Raw genomic sequence first — 26,515 nt, forward strand, 5'->3', positions numbered from 1 at the left:
TGAAACTTGTGTAAAGTCTACGGGTATCTCAGAATGTCGATTTGAAAGGGTTAATGGCTCTCTCTGCTCGGCCACGCCCCACCCTCCCCCCCTCCCCAACGGCTCCGTCCTCATCAAAGTAGCCGAGCATGATAACACTAATATAGGTCATTCCGTTTATCACGTTTGTCTTTATTCAGCCAAAGAGAAAGGAGAGGGGGGTGGTGGTGGGAGAGAAACTAGGGTTTTAACCATCTCGTATAGAATCTCTCCTAAGCGATGAAGAATAATATTACAACATCAAGATAACTTTATTTTAGGAAGGGAGGGGGAGAGGAAAGAATACCTTCTCATTACGTTTTTTTTTTCTTCTTCTTTCTTCACCCCCTACCTACCACTTTCCCCCTCTGCCGATGCCTCGTTCTAGAAACACCTTAGCTCTGGAGTTCAAGGCCAGAAATCCTGAGCCCTGTACTTTAACGATGTTTTCATATTCCACGGCTAGTCCGCCTCCTCAACGACCCATCAACATTTACGTCCCCGAGTTACTCCTGTCGAAAAAGTTCAGGCGACCCTGCAGTCTTGTCTGCGCAAAGGCGGTCCGACCGACGAATTACGTCCGAGCGGACAACAGCGTTTTTTATGATCCGATGAAATTCTTGAGTGTTTCTTTCAAGAGCGTCTCTTTTTCTTAAAATCTCTTTCTCTCTCTTTCTGTCTTTCGCAAGTTTTATTTTACCAGCTCTCTGCTCAATACAATCAAATTCCACTAACGTTTCCAAGACATAGATCTGTTCCTGTCATTCGATTGTTCCTATGATTCTTTTCATCGTGATTTACATTCCAAATCAAATGAACTTTATTTCCTTGTTCTTTCTGCAAAAGGATATGAAATTCGCACCAATGATATTAAGATATTCCACCGTGTAGCACATTCTAAACTCCATGATCGTTCCCTTGTATTAGTTGTTATCCCACCTCATCACTGTTTTTGGCTTTAAACTCCACCCAACTGGAGAGACAGCAATGAAAATCCATTACCTCATTGTGATGCAATTTGTTGTTTCTCATGATGAACTTTGTCCCATCTTTAGTTGCCTTCTCAAATATCAGAAAGAATGAAAAACAAAATAAAACAACAAAATATTCAACACTGATAATCTATATTTCTCGTTTCCTATAGCAATAAGTCCACGTGGATCGACATCAGTGATAAGTTAGATCAATCCATGGACAAACATTCTATGAAATAATTTATGATAAACCATATCTCTTTCTTGGGGAAAATAGAATTACATCGGAAATTTGAAGGAATAGGATACCTATATGTACCATGACTTATCTTGGGGGACGAGTTGCAGTGGTCGCCGCGCCGAATTTCGGCCGACAATGGCGAATAGATCCCAGCGAGGCAGTGGGCATCAATCGTCATATCGTCGGTGAAGAAGAAAAGAAGGTGATCTTACCGCACTCATCCTCAGCGAACTGATGTGAGAACAACCAGCGGGGTGGGCACGGTGTCCCAGAAAACGTCGGGAAGAAGCTCGGAGAGATGGAGTGACCCCTCGCATCCCAACCTCGATGCTGTTCACGCCCCAGTTTGTTGGATCTCATGCGAAGGAGAAAGAAGGATCAGAAAAAAAAAAAGAAAGGAAGAAAGGACGAAAGACAGACAGACAGACAGAAATGTTGCCACAACATGTCAAACACGTTTTTAGAAGTCGTTTGGTTCTCTCTGTTTTATTTTGCAATTATGGTATCGTTAACTTCGGATGGCAAATCATCATTCATGCACAATTTCTCAGTCTTTGGGTGTCTTCTTACTTCTGTTTTCCATGCTGTTTCCTTGGAAACAGAAAATTCGCCATTATGCGTAACCAGTATAATGTCCTCACTGTTTTGGTTTTTGTCGCTTTGTTTCACTTGTTTCTTTCTTTGTTTTCCTATCGCGCCCTTTTCTGAAATGATGCATTTTGATTCCAACTGAACGTCGACTGAACTGAATGATTCTCCCGGAAGAAATGGCTGAAATATTATAAACAGAGTGAGAAAATCGCGGATGTAAAATGCTTTTGAATGAGAAAATTACACAGATACACTTCATGTCATCTAAAAGAAAACGAAGCATGATTTCCTTCACTTTGTCGCGATTAGGTTTAGCGGATTTATGCGAGATTTTAAGCTGCCAAAATTTCATGATTAAGTTTGCTTTGGTTTGGTTGGGTTGTCATATCTATTCGTGGATTAATTTTTCTATAGCCATCTCATTCACTTGTCAAAGATCTTCACAATGTCCGAGTGTGTGCGATTTTTGTCTGGACACCCTGTGGACTTCTCCGCTCTTTTACATCACCACTCTCTCTCCTCTTCCGTAGCTGCTGGCTTACCCTCTCGTCGCAGCCGAAACCAAAAAGGATGAGAGATTAGAACGATATCGGCGGTAAAATTTATCGCCAGAGAAAGAGCGGAGATCGAAGAGAGCAGATAGCGCGCTAGGCGCGTGGGATCACATATAATATCATAAATGGAATTTGGACGCAATATCCCCGTCAAAATGAAAAAAAAAAAAGGTACAGCGGTCGTCGACAGAATTCGCTGGTTCTATTTGGCGAAGGGAAGCGTGGAGGAAAATAGGCGAGGATCACATTATTGTTTCATCGAAATCGCATCAATTCCCGTTAAATCCACATAGTCTTTGTGTTGACCGATATCAATTTAAAAAAGAGCCACTGTACAATTATAACTTGTAGGTACAACAACTCATCAGGAAAAGCAACAACAACAATCATATCTAATGTAATGATCGCATTGAATATCAAAAACTAGGCAGGAAAAAGGAACTACAAGGAGTTTTGCATCATCCTTTCGTGATGATTTTGATTCTGATTCGGCAAGCTGATATCAAACTCAATTTCATGCCTATTTTCAGTGTTTCGATATATTATGAAAGTTTATGATTTATCTAAACGTAGATCAGCTTTCTTCAACATCAACCAAAAGAAAGTACATACTGCTTTTAGCTTTAATCAAGTAATATCCATCATATATATATATATATATATATATATCCATGTCCACACATACATGTACATGGTACAAGTGCCCAAACATACCAAAATAAATTTATACAAACATAATACCCTGAGTGATAGTCAACATCATGTTATCACGATCATAGTACTTCGTTCATGCGCACGTATAAAAAAAGAAGAAATTGTATACAGTAGGCCTTTTTGGTTACCCTTTTCAAAATAATTTTGTCTTTATTTTGTTCTTGTCTATTCATTTTTTTTTTTGGGGGGGGGGATTTGCCTGTAACTGTCATTCCAAGTCCCTCGTGAAATGGAGGAATTTTAGGATATCCATCTGTTTCGTGATATGTTTCTCTCCAGTATGCCCAAGCACGCACGCGACATTCCCTCCACTTTCCATATGTCCACTTCCAGACGACAGGTTGTTGCCATTCAAAAAGAAAGAGAAATACGGAGTGGACATTATTGCATACACAATTACACACACACAGAGACACACAGACACACAGTGTAACTTGTTGTCGTATGATAAACCACACAGATAAACGGCAAACACACACATGGTACAAATGTACTAACTGATTTACATTTGATTATATCTTTACACGTTTGCACACACTCACGTACACCAAATATACACAAATTCACGAAGAAAGGAATACGCGATGTGAAGCAATCCCCCTGAATGTGGCTTGTTTCGACCCCTGGGGGCGAGGCGACAAAGCAATGGCGTATCATAGGAACCTGCAAAGCATGAACGAGGGATACCCATTTTTGTTTCACTTTCTCTCTTTTAGCCTTTTATCTCTTTTATTTTCTCCCTGCATCTCTCTCCAAGTTAGTATCTCTCTATCCCCCCCCCCCCTATTTCCTCTTCTGCGCCGCAATGGTATAAACACACAGAGAAATTTATTCATAATTCCGACTGCAAATGTAACACAATCGTTTAATGACGCTCGAATGAGGTGTACGATTTCCTAAGTAAACACGCTGTGTGGAAACACGAGTAGCTATTAGTGCGGCTACCAGTGCAAAGCCGTGGTCCACTTTTTCCTGTCTTCTTTTTTTCTCTCTCATCTTCATCACGTATTTGTCTTTCTTTTCTTATTTTCCGTATGTCAATGTGGTGTGCGGTGAATGGGAAGTGGCGTTGTCCGATGGTGTTGATCAAAATACACACACCGTGCAAGGTTCTTTTCTTCTTGAGGGTGACTTGCGGGGTCCCATGCTCAAGAGACCAACGGTCCCAACAAAAGGGGGCCTGAAATACCCTTGAAAGGAAAAAGAGGGGTGAAACTGAGGATCGAGTGTCTCGCACACCTCGAATTAGCCTCATGAATACCGGATGAAAGACCTTTTTTTTCATGACGAATGGTGGGAGCAAGGTATTAGCAGATTCTGTCAATTATGGGCCGCACCAAAAAGAGTCGCCCAGATCCAGGAAAGCGAAGAATATACAAGCGCACCTCCTTAGCCCTTCGGGGGGTGAGGATGGTGGAGGGTTAAGGATATTAGTTTACTTTGTTGCCTTGTGGAGGAATGAATGTTCTCTTACCGTTGTCTCAAGAAGGCTCGGGAATTCCTTCTCGCCCCTGCCCGAGAATGCACATTAATCCCTACATCTGTCGTGTTAGGATAGTGTTTCATCACTTTTAAAGTTTTTAGTATGGTGGTGGATGCGTATAGGGAAAAATACGTTCATCTTTTTCTTCCTTTTTCTTTAAATGCAGCTTCCAAATCTTGACGAAGATAAGATGAACTCAAATGACTTTTGGAATTGTCTAGGATTTTGCTATACACGGAGAATAACTTAGTCTGAGACTCACATTTTCATTTTGAGGAAGAAACGTTTCATTTTTCTAGTCTTAATTCATTGGCTGTATGATCTTTCCTGCTTCTGTGTTGAACAGATGGTATTGAATAATATAAGGGATTTAGGCTATCCATTTAAGGATTTGAGCTATACAGCAGAAGTCTGTTTTTCGTGTTGCTGTTAAGCTGTGCCTCATTTTTATCGTTAAGAGAAAATTATTGCATTGTGTTTCTTTCTTTTTTCACTTCCAATAGGTCTGGTTCAAAAACAGACGCGCCAAGTGGCGAAAACGTGAGCGTAACCAACTCCATGAGCTGAAGAACGGGTTAGGAGCTGGCTTCAACGGGCTGATGCAGCCGTTTGATGACGGTCTTTATTCGGGCTACTCCTACAACAACTGGGCAGCAGCCAAAACAGCCAACCCGCTCGGCTCGAAGAGCTTCGCCTGGTCGCTGAACACGGTCAACCCGCTGTCGATGACCAGTCAGCAGATGTGCTTCAACCCGCAGACGTCCATCTCCTCCACCTTCCCCGCCGCCACGCCGGTCAACGGCGTCGGCCAGCAACTGAACTCGCTCAACAACGCCGCCGCCGCTGCCGTGGGCGCGACGAGTTACCCGTACGGCTCGACGCCGCCGGGTCCGCCCTACATGTACCGGGAACCGTGCTCCAATAGCATCGCCTCGCTACGTCTAAAGGCGAAGCACCACTCAACGAGCGTCCCGGGACTGACGTATCCAGTCCGCCAGAGTCCCACGCTTTCGGCATGCCAGTACGCTGGGCTAAACGGCACAACATGAATATCACTCCCCCATCTCCGCATTCGATTTCCAGTCCAGAAAAAGCAAGGAAAAGGTACACAGAAAGAACTGGTTCATTGCCGCAGACCCAAACTCTCTGAGTCTAGCAGCGTATGTCTCCTCCATTGGGGTCATACTTGAAGACCGTATCGTCTACGGGATGAATGTCAGTACAATCGCTGTAGCTAAACGTTGTTTGCAAGCGACGATAAAGTGGAGGAATCTGAAAACAAAAACAACAACTATGAACATGGTTTTTATTCGTGTTTTGGTCTCGCCAAGATTGACACAAAATGTGATTTTCTCACATGGACTATAATGCGGTATGTGTGTCAGATCAAGCACAAAGGCGAGAACACATGCAGGAGATAGAGTTACGTTTTTGATGTAGTCAATGTCCGTACTCGTAAAGAATGAAGTTACATGAGACAAAAAGAACACGGTTCAGTTTTAAATTGGGCTGGTTATGGCGAGTAACACTGTTGTATTCTGAAGAACCTCGCTATGATAGACCAATGAATTGAAGAGACCATAGTGTCAAAGGAGGCACTTTCTGGACGACTTTCCCAGATTTGGACATTCCTCCTATACATCAGCAGTGTCATTACTCTTACAATTTGTGTCCCTGCTCTTTTAAAATAGCTGTACTTTGCTCAGTCGGCATCAAGAAATGAACCACGTTTTATGAATTCAGTCAATCATTGTTATTCTTTCTCATCTTATTCTAACGAATTACTTATAGTACTGATAGCATTGATGTACCTTAATATCACACAATCGAAAAGAAGAAAGAAGATTCACAATGTTAACTATAGAGTCAGCGTAGCTTTGGACAAATAAGTGTATAAATGTTCCAGGACATGTCAGACGTTCTGACCTTAACTCTACCACCACCATGGCAACTTGCGCAACTTGCACAACATTTAGGCACAGTGGTTCTCAGAAGGTTAATTCCTCCAGCCCCAAGTGTTATAGGGCAAATCGCTTTACCATTATTGCCCCTTTTAACCTCACAGTGTACAGGGATGTACTTGACAGTACAGAAAAAAAAAATGATAAGAGAGATGAATGTGTTCCTCTGAAGAGCTATTTTTTATTATAGATACGGCTATCTGTGGAGAATGATTAGTTGTATGTTACCATCTCGTTTTATCACTACTGTCATTCTGCGTCTTAATATCATTGTTACGATGACGACGATGGTGATGATTAGTGCTATTATTATTGTTATTACAATTTTTATCAGTTATATGATTATCATTATGATTTTCACGGCCATTATAACTTCAATGATTATTATCATTCAGACACCATCATCGTCATCACTTTCAGGAGTATCGATGATATCATCACCATGTCAGTATGATCACAGCTACATCCACCACCACACCAGTTCTCTATTACATCTTTCACATTTTCTCACGTCGTGTAATGTAATAGAAGCCACTCACTCAGTTTTGTGATTTGAATCACACTCAATCATCTATTACACGCAATTTTCTTCCTCCGCGCTTGGTTTCAATTGAACTTAAAAAAAGATCCGAGCATTAAGTGCGATGCCTTCACTTCTGTGTCGGGATGATAAATCATAACTTAATCTTTTTAACGCGGAGATCTTCACTCTCTACATTATGACACAACATAACTTCGCAGTCTGTACTCAGTTACCATAGTTTCACTCTAAGCTTGCACGCGATAAGATGCGCTCCCCATATACATACGCTCCAACATTGTGACACACACGACATGAGATAAAGAAAAAAGAAGAAGTAGAAATCCTCCCAGTACAGACACCGTGGATATATACCCCCATGCCTCCTGGATTTCAGAGAAAGGTTGCGAGCACTTTCGCCCACGGGCTGCACCCGCTCATCCCAAGTGTTTATTTTTCCACTGTCAATGTCAAAGCGATGACAGTTCGTCGTATTTAAGACTCTCATCCCAAGCCCTCAAGGTGGAGCGGGGCGAACAAGCCGCCGAAAAAAGACTGTCATGAACTCGGCAGGCGAAAGAGCCCCGGCGACCCCTGGCTTCGGAGCCGCGTACAGACGCCAACTCCCGCCTCTATTTCGTCCTACTTCTCCTCCCCCCCCCCCCCCAAATCCACTCCCCCTCAGTCCGCCTCTAGCTCAGCTAGTTAGTACACAACTAAACTAACTAATTTTACAGACGAACGGATAGCCAGACAGAACAGACCTGCACAACGGGGTAGATGATTATCATTATCAAAATTTTTGTAGGAGGCATTCGTCTTGAAGCTTTAATACAGACTATGAAAGTTGCATATTTTGTTCTGCCCTGCCCTTACCATACTGTGGAACAAAAATTGTTTAGATATAAAATGTGTATTGTGTATAAAATTATGATAATAATAGGTATTGAGGTCAGCAAATTGTTTCCCATCGGTATTTTTGTTTTTCTTCTGAAGTGTAAGAAAAAAAAAAACCCATGAAACTCCTATCTATGTTTTGCTACTCTTTGTGACAGTGTTGATTCCTGCATTGCCGAGAATTAATAAGATAATACACAATAATATCATGCACTTGACATGCTTGATACCTTTCGCTTGCATGTCTTCATCACGTTAAGCCCAATTTGTGCTCGACTCGACACTTCTGATACACTCGTGAAGCTCTTCTCACATTACCCGCATCCTTTCTTCGCAAAGCCGTCAGAAGACCGTCTGTAGCGGTCTTCTGCGATGGTTGAAGAAACAGGGACCAGTCATACATGAATGAACAGAATTATGACTTCAGGTTTTGTATACAGGCGATAGCTATGAACTATAAGAGTGTAAGGGGAGTATACCCGTATGTAGTGTCTGACGTTATTGGCGGGAATGTGTCCGTAGCGCCTTTGTTGATATCCGACGCAGACAGACTGACCAACAGTTGAGCAAAAACGATTTCATTATGTGTTTCCGTTGTATTCAGGAATATTTAGTGATGTTCTATCATCAGGTCTGGGAATGGTTTGCCAAATGTACTTCAATTTGATGCCTGTTGCTCTTGCCGTCATTGTACAAGAAAAAAACATAGTGTACAACATTCACAATCGTATAGGACTAGACATATCTAAATAAATCTTGAAGTATTTATCATGTTGGTAACCTTTTTAATCATATTGGTCATTAACTACACTTTCTACGTACGAGAGTCGTTTACCATGGTTTTGGACAAAGATGTAATGTAGAGATATCATGTTCTTTTATCATCTATAGCATTCGATAATATTTCTCTCTCTCTCTCTATCTCTCTCTCTCTCTCTCTCTCTCTCTTCGTACACACGCTCGCTATGGCGAGAGTGAAAGTGTAAAAGACCAATGACTCAAGAAAGGTATACTTAATGTTGTTATCTTCCATTCAAATTTGTAAATACCTCACAGGGCGCATCCGAGTCTCAAGAAGATTTGGTGAAAATCCCCGTTGGCACTTTTATGAAGTTGTCAGCATCGTAAAGTTTTGTTTTATTCAACAAAGTTCTTATACTTCTCTTTGAAGTCGTAATATATCATTGTTGTTATTTTCTCTCCTGCGGTCTAGATATTGATAAAGACGTACAGTCTATAGGAGAGAGTATTTTGGGTAGCTATTTGTGCACGATATATTCTATGACTCTCCTTTTTTTTTGTCGGCTAGGTGCTGCCGCCGAGAAATTGACGAATTCAAACAAAATGGGCCGCTTACGAGGGTGCCATAAACAAATTTCGTCGGATTGTGCCGGCTTCGGCGCCGTTATTAGGCCCGAAGTTATAGTGCAGTGCTCCCATTAGCGTTAAAATACCATTTTGGGGGGATTTTTGACGGTTACCGATCGTTCATAAGTCAAGATCTCCCCCTTACTGGTGGTCGGCATCGAGATGTGACGACGGTCAAACACCGGTCTCGACATCGATCAACTGCGAGAGGGGAATAAGGCAAATGGAGAAGCTCGACAGCGCCCAGCGCTCGGGTGACGATATCTTATCCTACCTGTCATTTCTAGTCGACCCAAAGGCGCACGCGCAATAGGTTTTGCCGGCAGAAATGAAGGCAGTTTTTATCGGCATAAGATTACTGTTTTTCTTTTTATTGACGATGTCGACTACTTTTTTATTGAAATTTGTTTTCTGTGTTTATATAATAGGAATGAGGTGGAAAACAAAAGCTGCAAAAGGCTGCGAGATGACGACGATAACTTGACGATTGAAATCTGACGAAATGAGTTTCGTGCGTAGAAGACAGTCGAGATAGTTTCGTCGGTGGCATTGGCCCAAAATCACATCTGAAAGGGCAGATCACCGCAAAAGTCAAAAGAACAATTTTTAAAGATGAATTCCTATGACACCACCATGATATTCTGATAGGGCTGCTTGCAAACACAGCCTAATATTGTTTTCGGCCATTTAACAACTTGCCAATACAATGTGTTCTATGATATTTTTTTTTCTTTCAATCCCACCGCACTCATCCACTTATATTTTTTTCATCGTATAGTTGCGGTCAAAAGTACAATATTACAAGTATTCTTGCAGCACAGCCCTATCTGAGCCCTTTACATCTATTCTCATGTTTGTCAATAGTAGTTTAGTTCTTTCTTTTTATCTGTCATATTCTTTTTATACTTGTAAGATAGCAAAGAGTTGTTTGTTTAGTCTATGTAGACGATAGTAGTTTGTTTCAGTCCCTATGATCGACGGTTTTTTGTTCTGAAATAAAAGAGACAAAATTTAACCAACTGTTTTAGTGTATTCATCATTTTCGATTACTTCAGTCTCACATATTGATGAGAAAAAAAAATAGCCATAGACACAACAATTAAGATATTACCGTGTTTTGGAGAGTGAGATGTGTAACTTGACGATGGACAAGATATGATGAACATCAAATATTCATGATTGTTATGGTGATGGTAGCCATAGTAAGGGAGACGATGTGTGGTGATGCGGGGTAGACGTGATGAGGATGACAACTGGAGACGAGAGAGAAGAGGGTACATAGTTCCTTGCTATCGTCTGAGAATCCAACCACATAGTTTAATCCATCGCTTCTCCATAAAGGAAAAAAAATATTACATTGATAATTCCTCATAGATGTCACAAACGGTTCATCCTGATCTGGACATCCATGAGTTAAAAATCTCTTTTTGGAAGGTGATGCAGCTTCTGCTCTCGCATGGTAGTGATGCTGATGATGCCGATCGTGGTGATGATGGTGATGATGATGATGAGGAGGAGGAGAAGGAGGAGGAGAAGCAACATGACAATCAAAGCGACAACGTTGGTACTGGTGACGAAGGCGAATGGGGTTGAGAGTAAGGATGACGACGACGATAATGCTTCTGAAAATCTGAAAAGGAGAACGATGATGACCATGCAGATAGATAAAAACAATGACAATTACATCGACGGCAAAGGTGATTATTTCGATGAGGAATGAAATGAAATTTGACCATATCCAAGATTAATGTCAGTGAAAAGGACACACACACACACACACAACACACACAGGCACACACACAAACATACATGTATGTAGGCATGTATGTTTGTTTGTTTGTATATAATATTGTTTATATATGTATATATGTATATATGTATATTATTATATATATATATAAATATATAGGCCCTATATATATACATATATATATACATATATATATATATACACATATATATATATATATATATATATATGTATATATTATATATATATATATATATATATATATGTATATATATATATATATATATATATATATATATATATATATATACATATATATTCATTTATACATATTTGGCCGAAAAGAGGTTATAACATATCCCTTATCCATCAAAAATCTGATGATAAATTACGGTAAAGAGAAATTAACGAGAAACCTAATCATTACTATCAAAAAGCCTGCAAAGAGAATCTACTTGTGATTTGTGATTTGTGATCACAGAGAGGTAGGAAAAATGAAGATTATCAAAAGTCATTTTAAACTATCTTGCAGAACTCTACTTGACAACACGTGATTATGATATCTTGTTTATGGCCACGGAGATGATCATCATTGATGCTATACCATATATCTTCCTACGAAAGTTGGGCTGGAGTAAACATCGTGAATTAACGAGAGAGCAAGCATTTTCAGTGCCACCGTATAAACATGCCAACGAGAAATTAGAGTTCTTCTTCTCGTTTACAGTTCCTCCTGTCTGATATAGAGGTGTTATAACAGTCAAACTGCTGCATAGATTTTCTAAGTAAAAAAAAATACAAAAAACAAAACCCCACAAAAAACAAAGAAAGTGGAACACAACAAAAATGCTGAAGTAACATTGTGTATTAGAGAGGCAGCAAGCATTTTTTTTTTTCAGTGCTACCGCATGAACATGCCAACGAGAAATTATAGTTCTATTTATCACTTTGACGTAATAATTCATGCTGGAAAGTGCGGCGAATAAAGGGAGCGCAATCCTTGGGATGAAAGATGGCTTTGGTGTCTAAGCTTTTAAATCCCAATTCAAGGCGCGTTAGGACAGGCGTTGCTCTGGCGGACCCATTACAGAGACAATAGTGCACGCGCACTAAATAGCTATCAAATGGCAAAATAGTGTACGAGCATAATGCTCCGCGCGTGTGACTTGCATAATAACTAACGCGGAGTGCAGAATTCATCAAGTTCAAAAAAAGCGACGATCTAGCTTGCACGAACGATTAAGAGCCTGGCTGAAATGCCCGCTTACAAGAATTAAGATCAGATAGTATTGACGGAAAATGGCTAGTTTGTTGACACGGAATGGAGCAGGAAAGACGAGGGACACAATATGTATGTGTGCGTGTGTGAATGTGTGAGTGTATTATTATTTGAGTATTTTTCCCCTTTTTTTAATGAGACAATTTTCAGTGTCTGTGATGTATCATTCTTTTGAATTCCTGCTGCTTCATGAGACGACAGCAGACTAAAGTAGAATTACAGAAGTGCGTAATTCAAGACACTCATATAGCAAAATCACCCCCTTTTTTTAAAGGAAAGTGAAGGAAAGTGTCGCGATTGTGCGTGTCGTGTCGGCCGGCCGACGAACGGAACAATACGCACGTGCGAGCGTGGCGTCGCGCGATTGTCTTCGTCACGGCCTAGGGGGCTTGGCGGGTTGGGTTGATGCTACACAAACCGTGTCCCACGGAGATGGAAGAAAAGTTGGCCAGATTGTGGGTAAATACTGCACATTTTGATGAAAATTTATGATCGCGAAATGAATGGACGGTGGAATCACTTTCCCCCAAGCCATTACCTCCCATTTTTTTTTCCTGTGACCATTCCGCATCTACCCTTCCTCGTAAAGGAAATGGGGGAAAAATGAAAATGTTCTTCAAATACATGACTGACTAGCCTTATATCAAATGCAATTGATTCCTGTGTTGTCCGTTATATTGTGTGTGGTTGCTAAATTTGAATAAATTACCGTGCAATACGCCGTAACCCGGGAATAATGCAATGAATATAGCTGCTCTGATTTCCTTCAATATCAAACATTTCCCCCATGAATAAATTATCTGACACAATTGACTCGGTCTAATGGGACCCCGTGAGATGTCGGTAGGCAATCCGAGTGATATATCGAAAATTAAGTGCCCGGGATTGCGTCTATTCTGAGCTAATAGTGCCCGCGGTGCATTATCAAGCAATATTATATCGGTGTACCCTTGTCCTCTCTTAGCTCACACCTTCCCTATCCAACCATTATGTCCCCTTCTCTCATGTACAGTGGTGTAGGCCATTCGCTCATTTTGCCGCCGTGAACTCACGACAGAAAAAACAACAACAACAACCATCCCAGATTTCTCAACTCTTGGCTTCATCTATTTCTCACCTTTTTTCTCAACATTAGGAAGAAAATAAGAAAATCCCCTTCAAAATGTCTCCTTTTACGTCAAAAGCAGAGAATATTATACAAAGAGACAAACAGTCATATCGGTGTGGATATAACGAACAAAATACACACTTTTTTGTTTTATGATATTCTTTATTTGAGTTTCATTCAATACCAAGTCCATGTTGACAATGTAATTACAGTGTAAAAACAACAAAAAAAAAAAAGCGGCTGTATTCTTCTTTCTTGTGCTGCTAAATCTTTTTGTCCAACATACGGTACAATATGTTTTGGCGTTTGTTTGTTTTTTTCAAATCATACCATGTTTATGCTGCTAAATCTTTTTTTTTTCCAACATACAGTACAATATATATTTTTTTTCTCAAATCTTACCATGTTTATATGATAGAAATGACATGAAATTCTGCATAACTCTCAGAAAAAGAAAGAGTGACACACACACACACACACACACACACACAACGATACAAAACAACAACAGTGGGATACATCAATGATCACTGAGTAAGGTAGATCCTGATGGCTGTTGGGAAGTTTTACATTGTGACGAAAGAAAATCATCAATCAAAGGTAACATTCAAAACAGAAACGAGAAAAGGTAACACAGATTAGGCACACTGCATTACTGCCAGATAATTATTTCTGATCCTGAATTCTGACTGGCTTACAATCGTGACATAGCAATTGGCTTTGTGATTTTCAACGTTTATCTTGACCACAGACGTGAAGAGAGAGGGCGAAATAGAAAGATACAGACAGACACATAAAACATAATGAATCTAAGTTACTTTTGGTACGACACAGAACTTTGCTGAATAGTACCTTGGGCACACGGCCGAGACGTTATGTGTTGTGTTGTCTCTTCTGAAGGTTTTTGAAAAGTATCATGATGTCCTAATAACGACATGCGTGATACTTGATGCACAGCCATATTTATGATGCAGCACAACTTATATTTGCTCATACATTGATCATAATTTTCTGTTTCTTTCTGACACTGTGAAGTCTTCATTATTTGGAGAGTTGGTTCTTACCCAACGCAAGACAGCCTTTAAATTATTTGTATGTCATTTCTGAATCATTTTGGAGATAATGCTCATAACAGTATAATGGAGATAATGTTCATAGCAGTATAATGCTTGATTCACCAAAATAAGCATAATACGCTTATAATACACATATTCTAGCAGAGGTTATGGAGAAACGTAAGAAAGCTTTTCCTTCCCCTCCTGTCCCCTTCCACGATTAATAATTTACTCGAACGAGAGATCATCTAACTGCTCTGACACCAAACTATACATAAATTCGAGTAGAAGTGTGAAGGAGTTTAGAATGGAATTACCTAATACGCATTTTGCGTTCGATATTTATCTCTTAAGTGATTTTTCTAATCCATGTCCAAGTTCTGCAATCAATATCGCATTAACATGAATCTCCAAAACGAAATTATGCACGTATATAATGATGGCAATTAACCGTGGGATAACTTTGCAATGTTTTCATATCCCTCTCTCCCTCCCCCCCCTCTCTCTCTCTCTCTCTCTCTCTCGGTTGATATTCACCCATTGTTAAGGGGGAGATATAGTATTTGTTGAGGTGAGAATTTTCTTATTCATCTTTTAACTTTTTGCAAGATATTAGAAACAGCTTTATAAAAATGTTAAAAAGCATATACAATTCTAAGAGAAATTCAAAGTTGATTTGCTGAAAATTGGTTTTAAAGTGGCTGAGCTTTGCAAAAACAAAGTAGAACAAAGCGATCTGAATGAAAGGTGGGTACCATCGCACCTTTTACTACGATAGCTTTGTTTGGGATATCTCAGTCATTTCAAAACCAATTTTCATCAAATAAACTGTGAATTCCTCTGAGAATTAAATGCTCTTTCATATTTCATAAGAGGCTTCTCATTATCTTTAAAAAAATCATTATTAGAAAATGATGGAATCCTAAAGTCCCATCTCGACCGAAACTGTACCATCCCTTTAAACTCTGCGTAAAACCTCTCATCGGCTATATAGATGTATCTTTGAATCGCAGAATTTCATCACGTATTTCTCATTGAAAAACAAAACAAAACAAAACCGCCATAGGTACATACATACAGTATTCCTTAAACGATGAAACACGTAAAGATTCAAATTATACCTAGCCTATGAATATTAACCAAGAACTTCATAAAGCATTTTACCTTCTTTTTTCATGGTCCCTTTTCGATTATTCGGACCCGTAAATCGTTGTAAAATTGACAAGCTTAGGTTCAAATCTATCCTAAAAGTATAACGCATCTTTGCTGCGATTACAGGGATAACTATAATCATAGGTTTGCTATCCCATTCTAGCCACAATCACATGGAAAATGTAGATCTGAGTCACATGTTTATATTTGTCAAAGAATTCTTGTCTTCATTGATTCTATTGAAAGGAAAAGCATATATATTTATATCTAAAAACCATAAAGCGACAAAAAGACAGTCAATACAATCCTAAAGAAATCCGAAAATGTTCCAACGGATATAAAGGGTTAGTGCTCAAATCTTTATGTATATCCTGGAGTATTATACATCGCATTAGAATAATGAAAAAAAAATAGATAACAGCAGGAGAATGAAGGATGAGGATAAGGAGGAGGAGGAAGAGGAGATTATAATTCTTAAAAATATAAAAGAGAATGAGAGAAGAAGGGGGAAAAGTCGAGGAAAAGGAGGGCTGTAAGTCGATGTATGGCTTGAAAACTAATTCTGTTTGTCGATAAAAAAAATGTCCTTCATGAAGGCATCTGTTGAGTTATATCAATCATTGTTTCTTAAGACGGGACAAAAAATAAGATGATATGTGTGAGCTGTGGTTGTTTTTCTGCATAAAGCAGAAAAAAAGGAGAAGAAGGAGAAGAGGATGAAGAAAGAAGAAGGAAAGGTGAGAAAAGGAAAAAAGGGAAGAAGAAGAAAGGGAGAAAAGGGGAAACAGAACAAAATTCACACTGATATCCACAGATACACCTCGTGGAATGTGAAGGGAAAGACTCAACATAATACTAATATTTAAACTCTTATAAAGTATGTGCGCGTATGTATGTTTCCTGTATGTGTGCGTGTGTGAGCTTTTGTGCGTGATATCTTCCGTCTTATCTGTAATAATGTTAAATGGAATTGAGAACGTACGTCGCGGAATGCTTTAGACGCTCCCAAGAGAAGCGGATAAATAGAATGATACCCATTTAATCACTTGCTTACTTATTCATTGACTGAATCATAAACTATTGTGACAACAAATCAACTCCAAAATTTCATCCTGAGTGAAAGTGGCGTCTGATTGTCAGCGCCTTTTCCCCCCATTTTACAAGATCGAAAAAGAGAAACGAAAAAAAGCAGAAGAAATCCGCCTCTCAGTCCCCCTATTACAGCTCCCCCTGTATATTCTCTGCGGGCGTCGTATGACTCAGGAGTTTTTAGGGGGGCCGGATAACGCGTAATATTTAGGGGGTTTTAGCCATTTCACGAACCATTCAAATTGCGCTACGACAGCATCAATAAGTGTCAAGGCAACGACTGGGGCGCATCAATCATAAATATGCCAGCCGAAACGCAGCGCTTGAGGGACTCGAGAAGTCTGTAGAGAAGGGGGGGGGGAGGGGAGGAGAGATGGGGCGTGGGGTGGAGGGGGGGAGTGATGAGAGAGTAAGAGGTTCAGAGGGAGATGGAGAGAGGGAGGGAGGGGAAAGAAAGGAAAATGAGGTGGTTGTGCATGAGCGGGGGGGGGGGGGGGGGGGGGAGGAGTTGTGGAGATACAATGCGCCAGAGCGATATTTTGTGAGAGACAACATTAACAGGAGTTGGACGTACAACCGTTCAGAATGACCAACCAGTACATAGAAAAAAGTTCGTTGTTCACTGGTCTGCAAAGTGGTCCTTCATTCACACAAAATAATCAACGTGTTGGTGAGTCCATGGCCCTTTGTTGTCAAAGTACTAAAAGGGTGTAATTTTCACAACGTGAATTGTGTGTTGTATTTTACAATGCATTGTCGACCTGACTAATACGAAAGACCTTGACTATAATGTGAGAGGGCGGGAGGGGCGTATTTTCGTATTATACAGGGGAGTATTTTCATTTTATATAGGGGCGTATTTTCATTTTATAATATAGGGGAGTACTTTTATAATACAGGGTTGTACCCTGAATGGATAACGGGGAAATGGACATCGAATTGGACTTGGTTGTACGAAAATTCCTCAGTTGTCCCTGACGAGGCGAGCCTGTGAGACTGCCCCGTGGTGTGTTTGCATTGCAGGACGCTGTTGACTGGAATGTATCAGCAGATTGAGCAAAACATGAACAGGGCCAGTCGTCCACCATTGCCATTGTATGTTAAATCACTTCTCGTAGACATTGATTTTGACAGAATGTGATTTACTTATTTTGCTTATGCAGAGGCAGATTAAACGGTGTCATCCTATACGAGACCCACACTCACGAGTCATACGGCCCACAAGTTCGACATTGAATAAAGGTCCATGAGTCATACAGCCCATGGGTCCCCCACGGGTTATACAGCCCATGAGCTCGACACTAGGCAAATAAGGCCCATGATTCGGACACTATAGGCAAACAAACCCCACGAGTTCGACACTAAGCAAAAAAAAAAAAAAAGCCCACGAGTTTGACACTCGGTAAAAACGACCCACGAGTTCGATATTAGGGCTCTACAGTACAGCTGGGCTTAATATGTCGGTCTCATGGGCCTTGTTTGCTTAGTGTCTGTCTCATGGGCCTTATTTGCTGCGTGTCAAACTCATGGGCTGTATAACTCGTGGGCTGTGTGACTCATGGGGCTGTATGACTCGTGAGCTGCATGATTCTTAGGTGCCGAACTCGTGACGTGATTAAACATGTACTGGTAGCAGTAAGCTTTCACCTCGTACGCCAGGACGACCTTTAGGTTACTGCACTGTCTTCATTTTCTTTCGCATGCAATGTTTTATGCATATTTTCGCATTTTCGCCCTTGTTTTCTCTGCCTTTCTTATATTCTTTTCAAAATATTTTGTTTTCTTTCGCAATCAATGTCTGTTTCACGTGGTAAAAAAAGTTTCCTTTCCATTCGCCTTTGTAAATGTGTCATATGTCATGGAGGTACCAGTGCATTCAGACAGCTATGACTTTAATACGACTGGGATGATTCCCTTCGTTCTATCAATGTGACCGTTCACACTGGTTCATATTATTTTCGAGATTTCATAATCAGCGGTCCCTGATCACTTCGTATTTGTCATTGGAGCAGAAGGGGGAAAAACATTCACGTTCTTACTGGGGACCTGACTTTAGCTGGAAGTTCCGTCCCTTAGTTGGCACTGCTCGGACCACGCCTGTTCGGGATTTTGTTGTTGTTGTTGTTTTTGATGTTGTTGTTGTTGTTGTTGTTGTTGTTGTTGTTGTTGTTGTTGTTGTTGTTGTTGTTGTTTTCTTTCCATGAAATTGTATCCCGGCATGCGCTGCGTCTGTTTCACACTTTGCATGCGCATCTTTGGGAGTGTATACGCACTCACGTGAGATTGTTGGAGGAGATTGGCTTGTTTCCTATGCCCCCTCCCTCCTACTGTTCCAACAATCGCGAAAACACCTGCGCTTGAATTTCTAGATGCAATTTCCCAGTTTCTTGACATGCGTGAACTGAACTTGACCTGCGTGATGGCGCCTTGGTCTTGGCCAGTGTTAACGCATTCCGACTCATGAGAATGCCGAAACACAAAGTTAGCCTAGTGGTTGCAAGAGGCCCGGCAGTGTGCCAAACATACGCGATGATTTCATGATCAAATCCAGTGATTTCCCACGTCGTTTTACTTCCTCATTATCTTACTTTAAGTTTCAAAAGATGAGAGTAAAAGCAAACGAAGAAAGTGGTTCAGGATTTTATCGAAATTGGACTTAAACTAAGACAGTTAATGACATTCAAAGTTTCACATACTTTTACTTAATCAACAGTTTTTCAAGTTCAAGATTTAGATTTTGCAAAATGTGCAATGTCAGCAGATGTAAAAGGTCATACCGACAACCTTTCTTCAAAAAAAGGCTAGCAAAGAAACAAACAATGTGCAAAACAAACCCACACAATGAAATAATTATTTAGTAATGGAAATGATGGTTCGTGGGTATTTACCTTCAAAGTTTGGGATAAAATCCTCCAACCAGCTCTGGAAGCAAAAGTCTTATCCCAATACGTGCATATATACTTAGATTTGAAATGAGATGAGATGTTTACCATATAAGGAAAACAAACAAAAACGCGACAAAAAGAAAAAATACACGACATATGTACGTTGGATCCCGGGTGTGTCACACGCTTATACTATAAATATCTACATTTACATCAAACAGGGCAACAGAAGTGTAATTTATGATATATGGAGCACAATATTGTATGGGTATAATTAATCACCAATATATTCCTTGTGAATGAAAAAAAAACAAGTATCTAATCTTTCGCTTCTCTTCTTCCCGCCCAAACTAATCCGGCCTTGGTAGCGGAGCATAGCCTGCACAAGCTGAGCGACGAAAAAACGCGTACGAAGATGTATGGCCCATTGTCGGGCGCATACTGGCGACTTTGTTCTTACGACGGATGCGCCGTCTTTCACTCAACATGCAACTGTATTCATCCCCTTGTCTGATTTTACCACTCACTACTGTCCTGTCATTCTGTGAAGTTCAAAACTGAGCATGACCCCCTTTGTTCCTTTAGCAGTGTAAAAGATTCACTCAGTCAGTTATTCTTGCTAACTCTGACAGGGCAGAGTGATTTATGGCGCAGTCGGACAGAAATGTGTTGTCTTTGTCGAGACACGGCGGAGCCTCGAAACACAGGCCAAAACAATGGCGACATGTGGTGATGAGGGGAGAGAAAAAATATGCTGTATATGTATACCTGTGCGAAGTCAACGAGATGATGATATTGCGCGAAGGGGCATGGTAGCGACGTAACGGGGCATTCGTTCACAAACGAGTGCGTAGAATTCAGGTGCTATTCCACCTCTAAACGTATTTGTTACCACGAGTGCATCAGACATTGAATATTGTCATGGCCATCTCTTACAACTTCGTTCCCTTTATACTTCTCGTAGACCGTGAAATTCTCTCCTAAAATGGGTTTTTAAATCTAAGGGGGTACAAAGTTTATGAACAAAATGGCATTGTTTCACAGGAATGAACTGAAGATTTCTATGATGAGCTTTTTAAAGGCTAAATGAATATTGCTCGGGATTTATCGGGTCACGTGATTTACAAGACCGGACTTCGAAAGACTTATCAAAGTGTTTCTGTGTGTGTGTGTGTGTCTCTTGCGGTCTCTTCCTATAGTTGGAGTAAGGAGATGAGAGGGGGAAAGGAGAGAAGGGAAGATCTTCTGCAGGCAACCAGGTCTAGTAGGCGTATTTCTTCAGGAATCATGATAATCCATACTGTGTCATATTTGTCAGTAATACGAATGTTTTCAAAACCTCTTACGTAGACATTCTTACAGGTGAATGATTCTTACCTGAATCTATGTGTGAGATGATGTCATCCATGCATACTTTCCTGGTATCCATCATATATGGCACAATCTATGTGTCAATTAACAAACTGTAAAGAAATATACCATTCCCATGTTGTAGATATCATATTTTGTGATAATTTTTTCTTCGAGAAAATGTAGACATCGAACAAAAAAAAAGTGAATCGAGCTAAAAGTCATTTTTAGGGGGTTATGCATTGGAAACCTTTGTACAAAAAGAATCGAAAATTAGTATCGGCTAAATTTAACCCCAAAATATGTACAGAAATATGGTAGGTATAATCATGATGAAGTTTATGAAATCAAGCTCCTATAATCGCCAAAAAGTGGTACAATATTAGTTCAAACTTATAACGTAAAACTGTCAGCTCTATTAACACACCTATTATAGTCGTCAAACATAGATATTAATTTGTGCATATTATGTGTCCTGTATTATAAGCTCCGAGGACATAGAAAATAAGGTTTCCTTGGGTGCACAAACTGGAATGAATTACAAAAGCAGTTGTTTTTTTTTCTTGACAAGTTTATACCTCACTATTGATAAGAAACAAAGGGATACGCCTAATCATTTTATGATCCTGATCCCGAATGGACAACAATTGTGACGACTATCTGCAAAAATAACATTATGTGGATTTTGAGTGTATAGTACAGAGAGCGTAAAAGTACACGAGGGTGCCATGAATTAACCCATTAACCGCATGTCACGAGTGTGACCAAACAAGCTCAATTCGTCTTCAACGGGGCTAGGGGTCACTACGGCTCACTTAGAATTACATCGATTTCCGGGTACGGCCAAACGACCCTCTTCAGATAAACGTCATTAACCTGTCTTCTCCGACGTGAGCAGTGAGGGGCGGGGGTCAAAGACATCAACCACCATTAGACTTTATTTTGGAATGGTGAAAAATGAGAATTTTAGAGCCAAAATCTCTCCGAATATTACATTTACAAAGGTCAGAATGCAGCGTTTAACCGTTTGTGTGCGTTGAAGCGCGATTGACACAGAATTCATCACAGCTTTGTACACACTGTCTGAATTCCCTGGCACAGAAAGGGTTAAAAAACAGAAATGAGCAGTGGTTTATCGATATCGAATCAGTTGAACTAAGACACGGAATACAATCTTTGTATTTCTATGTTTATCCTACCTTGGGGATGATTTTTAGATTGCCCAATCACAACCAGTGCCTTTTTGTTTTGTTGTTGTTGTTGTTTGCAAATACCATACTGAATGAATCATGGCAGCCAGAATATTTACGTCATAAACATGAGAAGAATCATACATCATGAACTTAATAGCATAACAGTTCTTTTTAATTTCGTTCAGGTACATAGTTTCAGGGAACTGTGCCTCCCCAAAACGAAAATGAAAGAGGGAATTCTCCCATCTAGACTGGACAGGCAAAGCTTACGTCTTCGGTGGTCGCCACCATCCATTACTACGAATACATGAACGTAATGAAAATAACAAATTAACATTACGCTTCCTAAAAATAAAAACAAAAACAAAGACAAAAACAAAACAAGCAAAACAACAACGAAATAAAAAGCAAAAGATCAAGAAGATTGTTTACAATTGCATAAAGGAAATCGGAAGCATCATTTCCGGTTTCCACTGGTGAAAGTACTTTCTATCTTCGTTTATGACTTACAAGACTTGTCAGGATCGATACAACAAAGAGAGAGAGAGAGAGGGGGGGGGGATGGAGAGAGAGAGAGAAAGAGAGGGATTGTGTGTGTGTGTGTGTTTGTTTGTGTGTGCGTGCGTGTGTGTGTGTGTGTGTGTGTGTGTGTGTGTGTATTTGTGCGAGGGAGTGAGAGTTAAAATACTAGTAATATCCTACTTCAGTAAATACAGCGTTTTACTTAGAGCAATGGGTACAGTAAAACCAATACAAATAGCATGCAGGTAAATGCCCGACGGAACAGTCAGGATCGGCAATGGAAATCCAACTTTGTTTTTGTCCTGTACTATATGAGACGGTAAGAATATGACTAACCGTTGCAAAATTGATGTGACAAAGAAATTAAGCACATAAAAACGACAAAACTGACAGGCCAACAAGGTTAACACATCCAAATGCCTCTTTGGCATCTGACACCATTTTGTTTTTGGTGTGTTTCCTTTTTTGTTGTTGTTGTGAGAATGTTCATGATTTTATTCCCCCCCCCCCCCACTCCTAGACAACTATGTGGCAAACTCCAAGAAATTATTTTGCAGCAAATCACTCAAGAAAATGTAGTTTTTAGCATGATGCCATGCGTGCGGTATGTCGAGTGGTTGGGTGATCTTTCCTTTCCGGAATGACGTCATTCTCCCATCGCTTACAGAATATTCCAAGATACCGGCATACCTTTCAAAGATGAGTAGTCCCCTTATGGGTTTGGAAAAGAAACTGGCCAAATTTGATATGATGGTAAAAACAATGACAGACATTGCCCCTTTGCAGCTGAAAAAAAAAGACGTTAAATCAAGAAACATTTTACTTGACATCAATATTTACTTACTGAACACAGTGAATGTATGGTCCTCGGCATTTCGCGATCTCTGCTTAAGTACTTAGCCCTATCATTATGTGGGGATATGTCTTTGGATCTCTTTTATGTTTCAATTATGATATTCTTCAATATTTCAGCGCACACATACAAAGTCGCGTAATATTTTCTTGTCTTAAAGAATAATCATAATGATTGAAAATGAAAGCTAGTATTTGTTCGCTGACAATCATCCTGGCGCCCAAAAGTCTGGTGTATTGAGAGTAGCAAGACCATAGCCGCGGCAGTAGGTGTTTTACTGTGAGGAGAAGAATTTATGAGTACAAAAATCCAAATGTTTTTTTTTTAATACGGTAAAGGACATCAGGAACTTCCAGACGAGAAAATTGAAGAAAACAGAAGAGTCGATGTGCCCAATATCCAAACGCATTCAACCAGTTACCGTCCGAAAAGAGTGCATGGGGGTAAAACGGTACAAAGTTGGAGTCGATGTTTGAGCAAAGGAATCAACTCCGCCAATCGGCAACGCAGCCATGCAGATTGTTCAAATCTGCATAAACAGGTCAGAGATCAAGGCGGGCCCGAATGGTCAGTTGGCGAAAGCGTCGTCCCATGTCGTGTCAAAGGACTTCGGGGGGATTTGAGTGACCATCCTGAGGCGAAAAGTTCGATTTGACTCTTTAAACTTTTTTTCCCCAGAGGTCATCGTTGTGTCGATGTAGCAAGAATTAGACTCATATCCAATTAGTAAAAACTTCAAATGTTTTAGTGTCAATTCCTTATCTTTGGCACTGTGAAGATATTTAAAATTAGTAACTATATAAAGTCAATTCAATGTTTTATCTTTGAAACTCTATAGACCAGAGCTTTCTAATGTCGGTCAACAGCGTTAGAACATTTCCTGACACAGAATTCAAAACATGTCTGAACGATCAAGAGTGCACAACCCCCTTAATGACCATTGTGATGTCAGAGCCGTATAGTTGTTAACAAAATTATAATAACCACGTAGGAGCATGGAGCCTATCTGCACCGTGGATATTGCACTTACTAAATACACGCACTTGCGTGCCAAAATAAGAAAGGTGTGTAAAGACTGACCTATCAAAACAGGTGACGAATCAAGCAGGGGGGGGGGGGGGGGGGGGAATGAAAATCTAGCTTTATCCTAAGTCATAATTCAGTATTCCCTATTCTTGCGTTATTTTTTTTTTTTCAAATTAGGTGGGACAAGTTCAAAACAACAAAGACTTAGTTAAGAAAAAGCTAATCCTATCTGAACTTGAATTACATCAGCTCAAGAGAGCAATGCATTTAATTTTTTAATCTCAAAATAAACGATGCCCAACATGTTTAGTTGATGAATAAATCTTGTAATCCAATAACTGTGTTTTTAAACATCTTTATTACTCTATTATTCAGTGACTACAACTCGTTTTTGTGTCAACTCGCAATTTTTTAAGCGTCGTTAGATAAACCAAAGACTTTCTTTGTCAACATCTTTATTCTCCCTCCAACGGTAAACCGTTATGTTCACATGAGAACTAAACATCACATACCTACAGACGGTCATTCGATTTTTTTTCTCTCCTCATTCTCTTTGCACTCAGTGTTGTATTCTACGCAACGCAAACGACCGCAAAAACAAGTACTCTAGACTTAACCAGAGGAGTTGTCCAGCAGGCTTGACCAGCCTCTCTTCTTTCCATTGATCCATGTATGTGGTTATCCATCAATGTCAACGCCGTTCTAAGTCCACGGTGACCCTAATCCCAATTAGACCGTCTGGACATCGTAAGTGAGCAGCATTGAACGAGTCTTGAAGAGAATGCAGCTTTCACAGCCGGACCGTTATGTTACGTAACTGGTCTATGTTACATGCAAATGAGAGACCAGCCCGATGTCCGATCTTTGTCCTTACCTCTTGAATCTAGGCTAGCGGGGTTAACGGGCTTGAGTGCGAAAGCAAGTTTTGCTCTTCTTTTATCGTCCTAAACTGATCTTTGCAACCGCCCAAACGAAAGTATTCTTGGTTTTGCGTGTTTTAGTTGAAAAATCTTTATGATTTACAGTTCACTCGAAGTAAATCTTCGTTCGAGAAGCCGCCGAAGGGAGCAGTTATGGGACGGGCAAGCAGAAATATGGGTAAATATGAAGTATTTTCTGTCAAAAATTCAATTACAACTATGTAGTGGTCAGTTTGTGACTTATCAAACGTATCATATTTCACTCGAACACGATGTAAACTTGCGCTGTTAGATTTTCAATTTTAGCATCGAGGATTTCTCTATATCTACCCTTCAACAGACTCTCGGATCAGGAATTTACGTCTGTTGATCTAGCATCAAATGTGCAATTGTATGAGTAAAAGACGAATGTGCCCGATTACTCATACAAATTGCGTTGGCGCGCGTATGACGCTGCAGCAAGCTTTGAGACTGTTATGTTGAATGACAACGTAACAATTGTACCGTCGCCATTTTGTAAAACGTGTACGATCGCAAACGAAATCTTTTCCCCCTTGCATAATTCTTGTCTCTAAAAATATTGATGACATAGATTATTTTGAAAAAAAAAATCTCACAAATCTGCAAGATTGACGAAGAACACGGCTGTATGTCAATGTTTCGTCGATAAAAGTGTTCGGAAGAAGACAAAATGTCACAACTATTGACCGTTAGTGTTGTGAGTGCTGCATGCCTGCACTACGTTCACCAAGAAATGTTTGGTGTGTTCTCACAACGTTGGATGAATACAGCTATTATGATTTTTCTGTAACCAATATGGTCGAGCACAGAGAATGAACCTACCGAAGAGTCCTTTAAACATACATTTAAAAAAAAGGAAAGAAATACAGCAAGTTGCTGGAACGGTTACTGTAAATGGTTGACGTCGTTTAAATCTTGCAGGCAAGTGCACAAAAATTAGAATGCAGTTTAAACAACTAATGGTTTGTGATCAGTAACATTTGTTTTTAAC

General features: G+C 40.0%; 1 protein-coding gene across 1 annotated transcript in view; it reads left to right on the forward strand.

Moving 5' to 3' along the window:
• Window positions 1–5,624, forward strand: part of LOC139740977 (pituitary homeobox 3-like) — a 33,787-nt gene extending 28,163 nt beyond the window's left edge. Inside the window, exon 3 of the mRNA XM_071651562.1 lies at window positions 5,079–5,624. Coding sequence (XP_071507663.1) covers window positions 5,079–5,624 — 546 coding nt within the window. The remainder of the gene's footprint in view (window positions 1–5,078) is intronic.
• Window positions 5,625–26,515: the final 20,891 nt, after the last annotated feature.

Source organism: Diadema antillarum, unplaced genomic scaffold (assembly GCF_040938485.1).
Source record: "Diadema antillarum isolate AM-2024a unplaced genomic scaffold, OU_Dant_1.0 seq00000893_RagTag, whole genome shotgun sequence".
NCBI classification, from domain to species: domain Eukaryota; kingdom Metazoa; phylum Echinodermata; class Echinoidea; order Diadematoida; family Diadematidae; genus Diadema; species Diadema antillarum.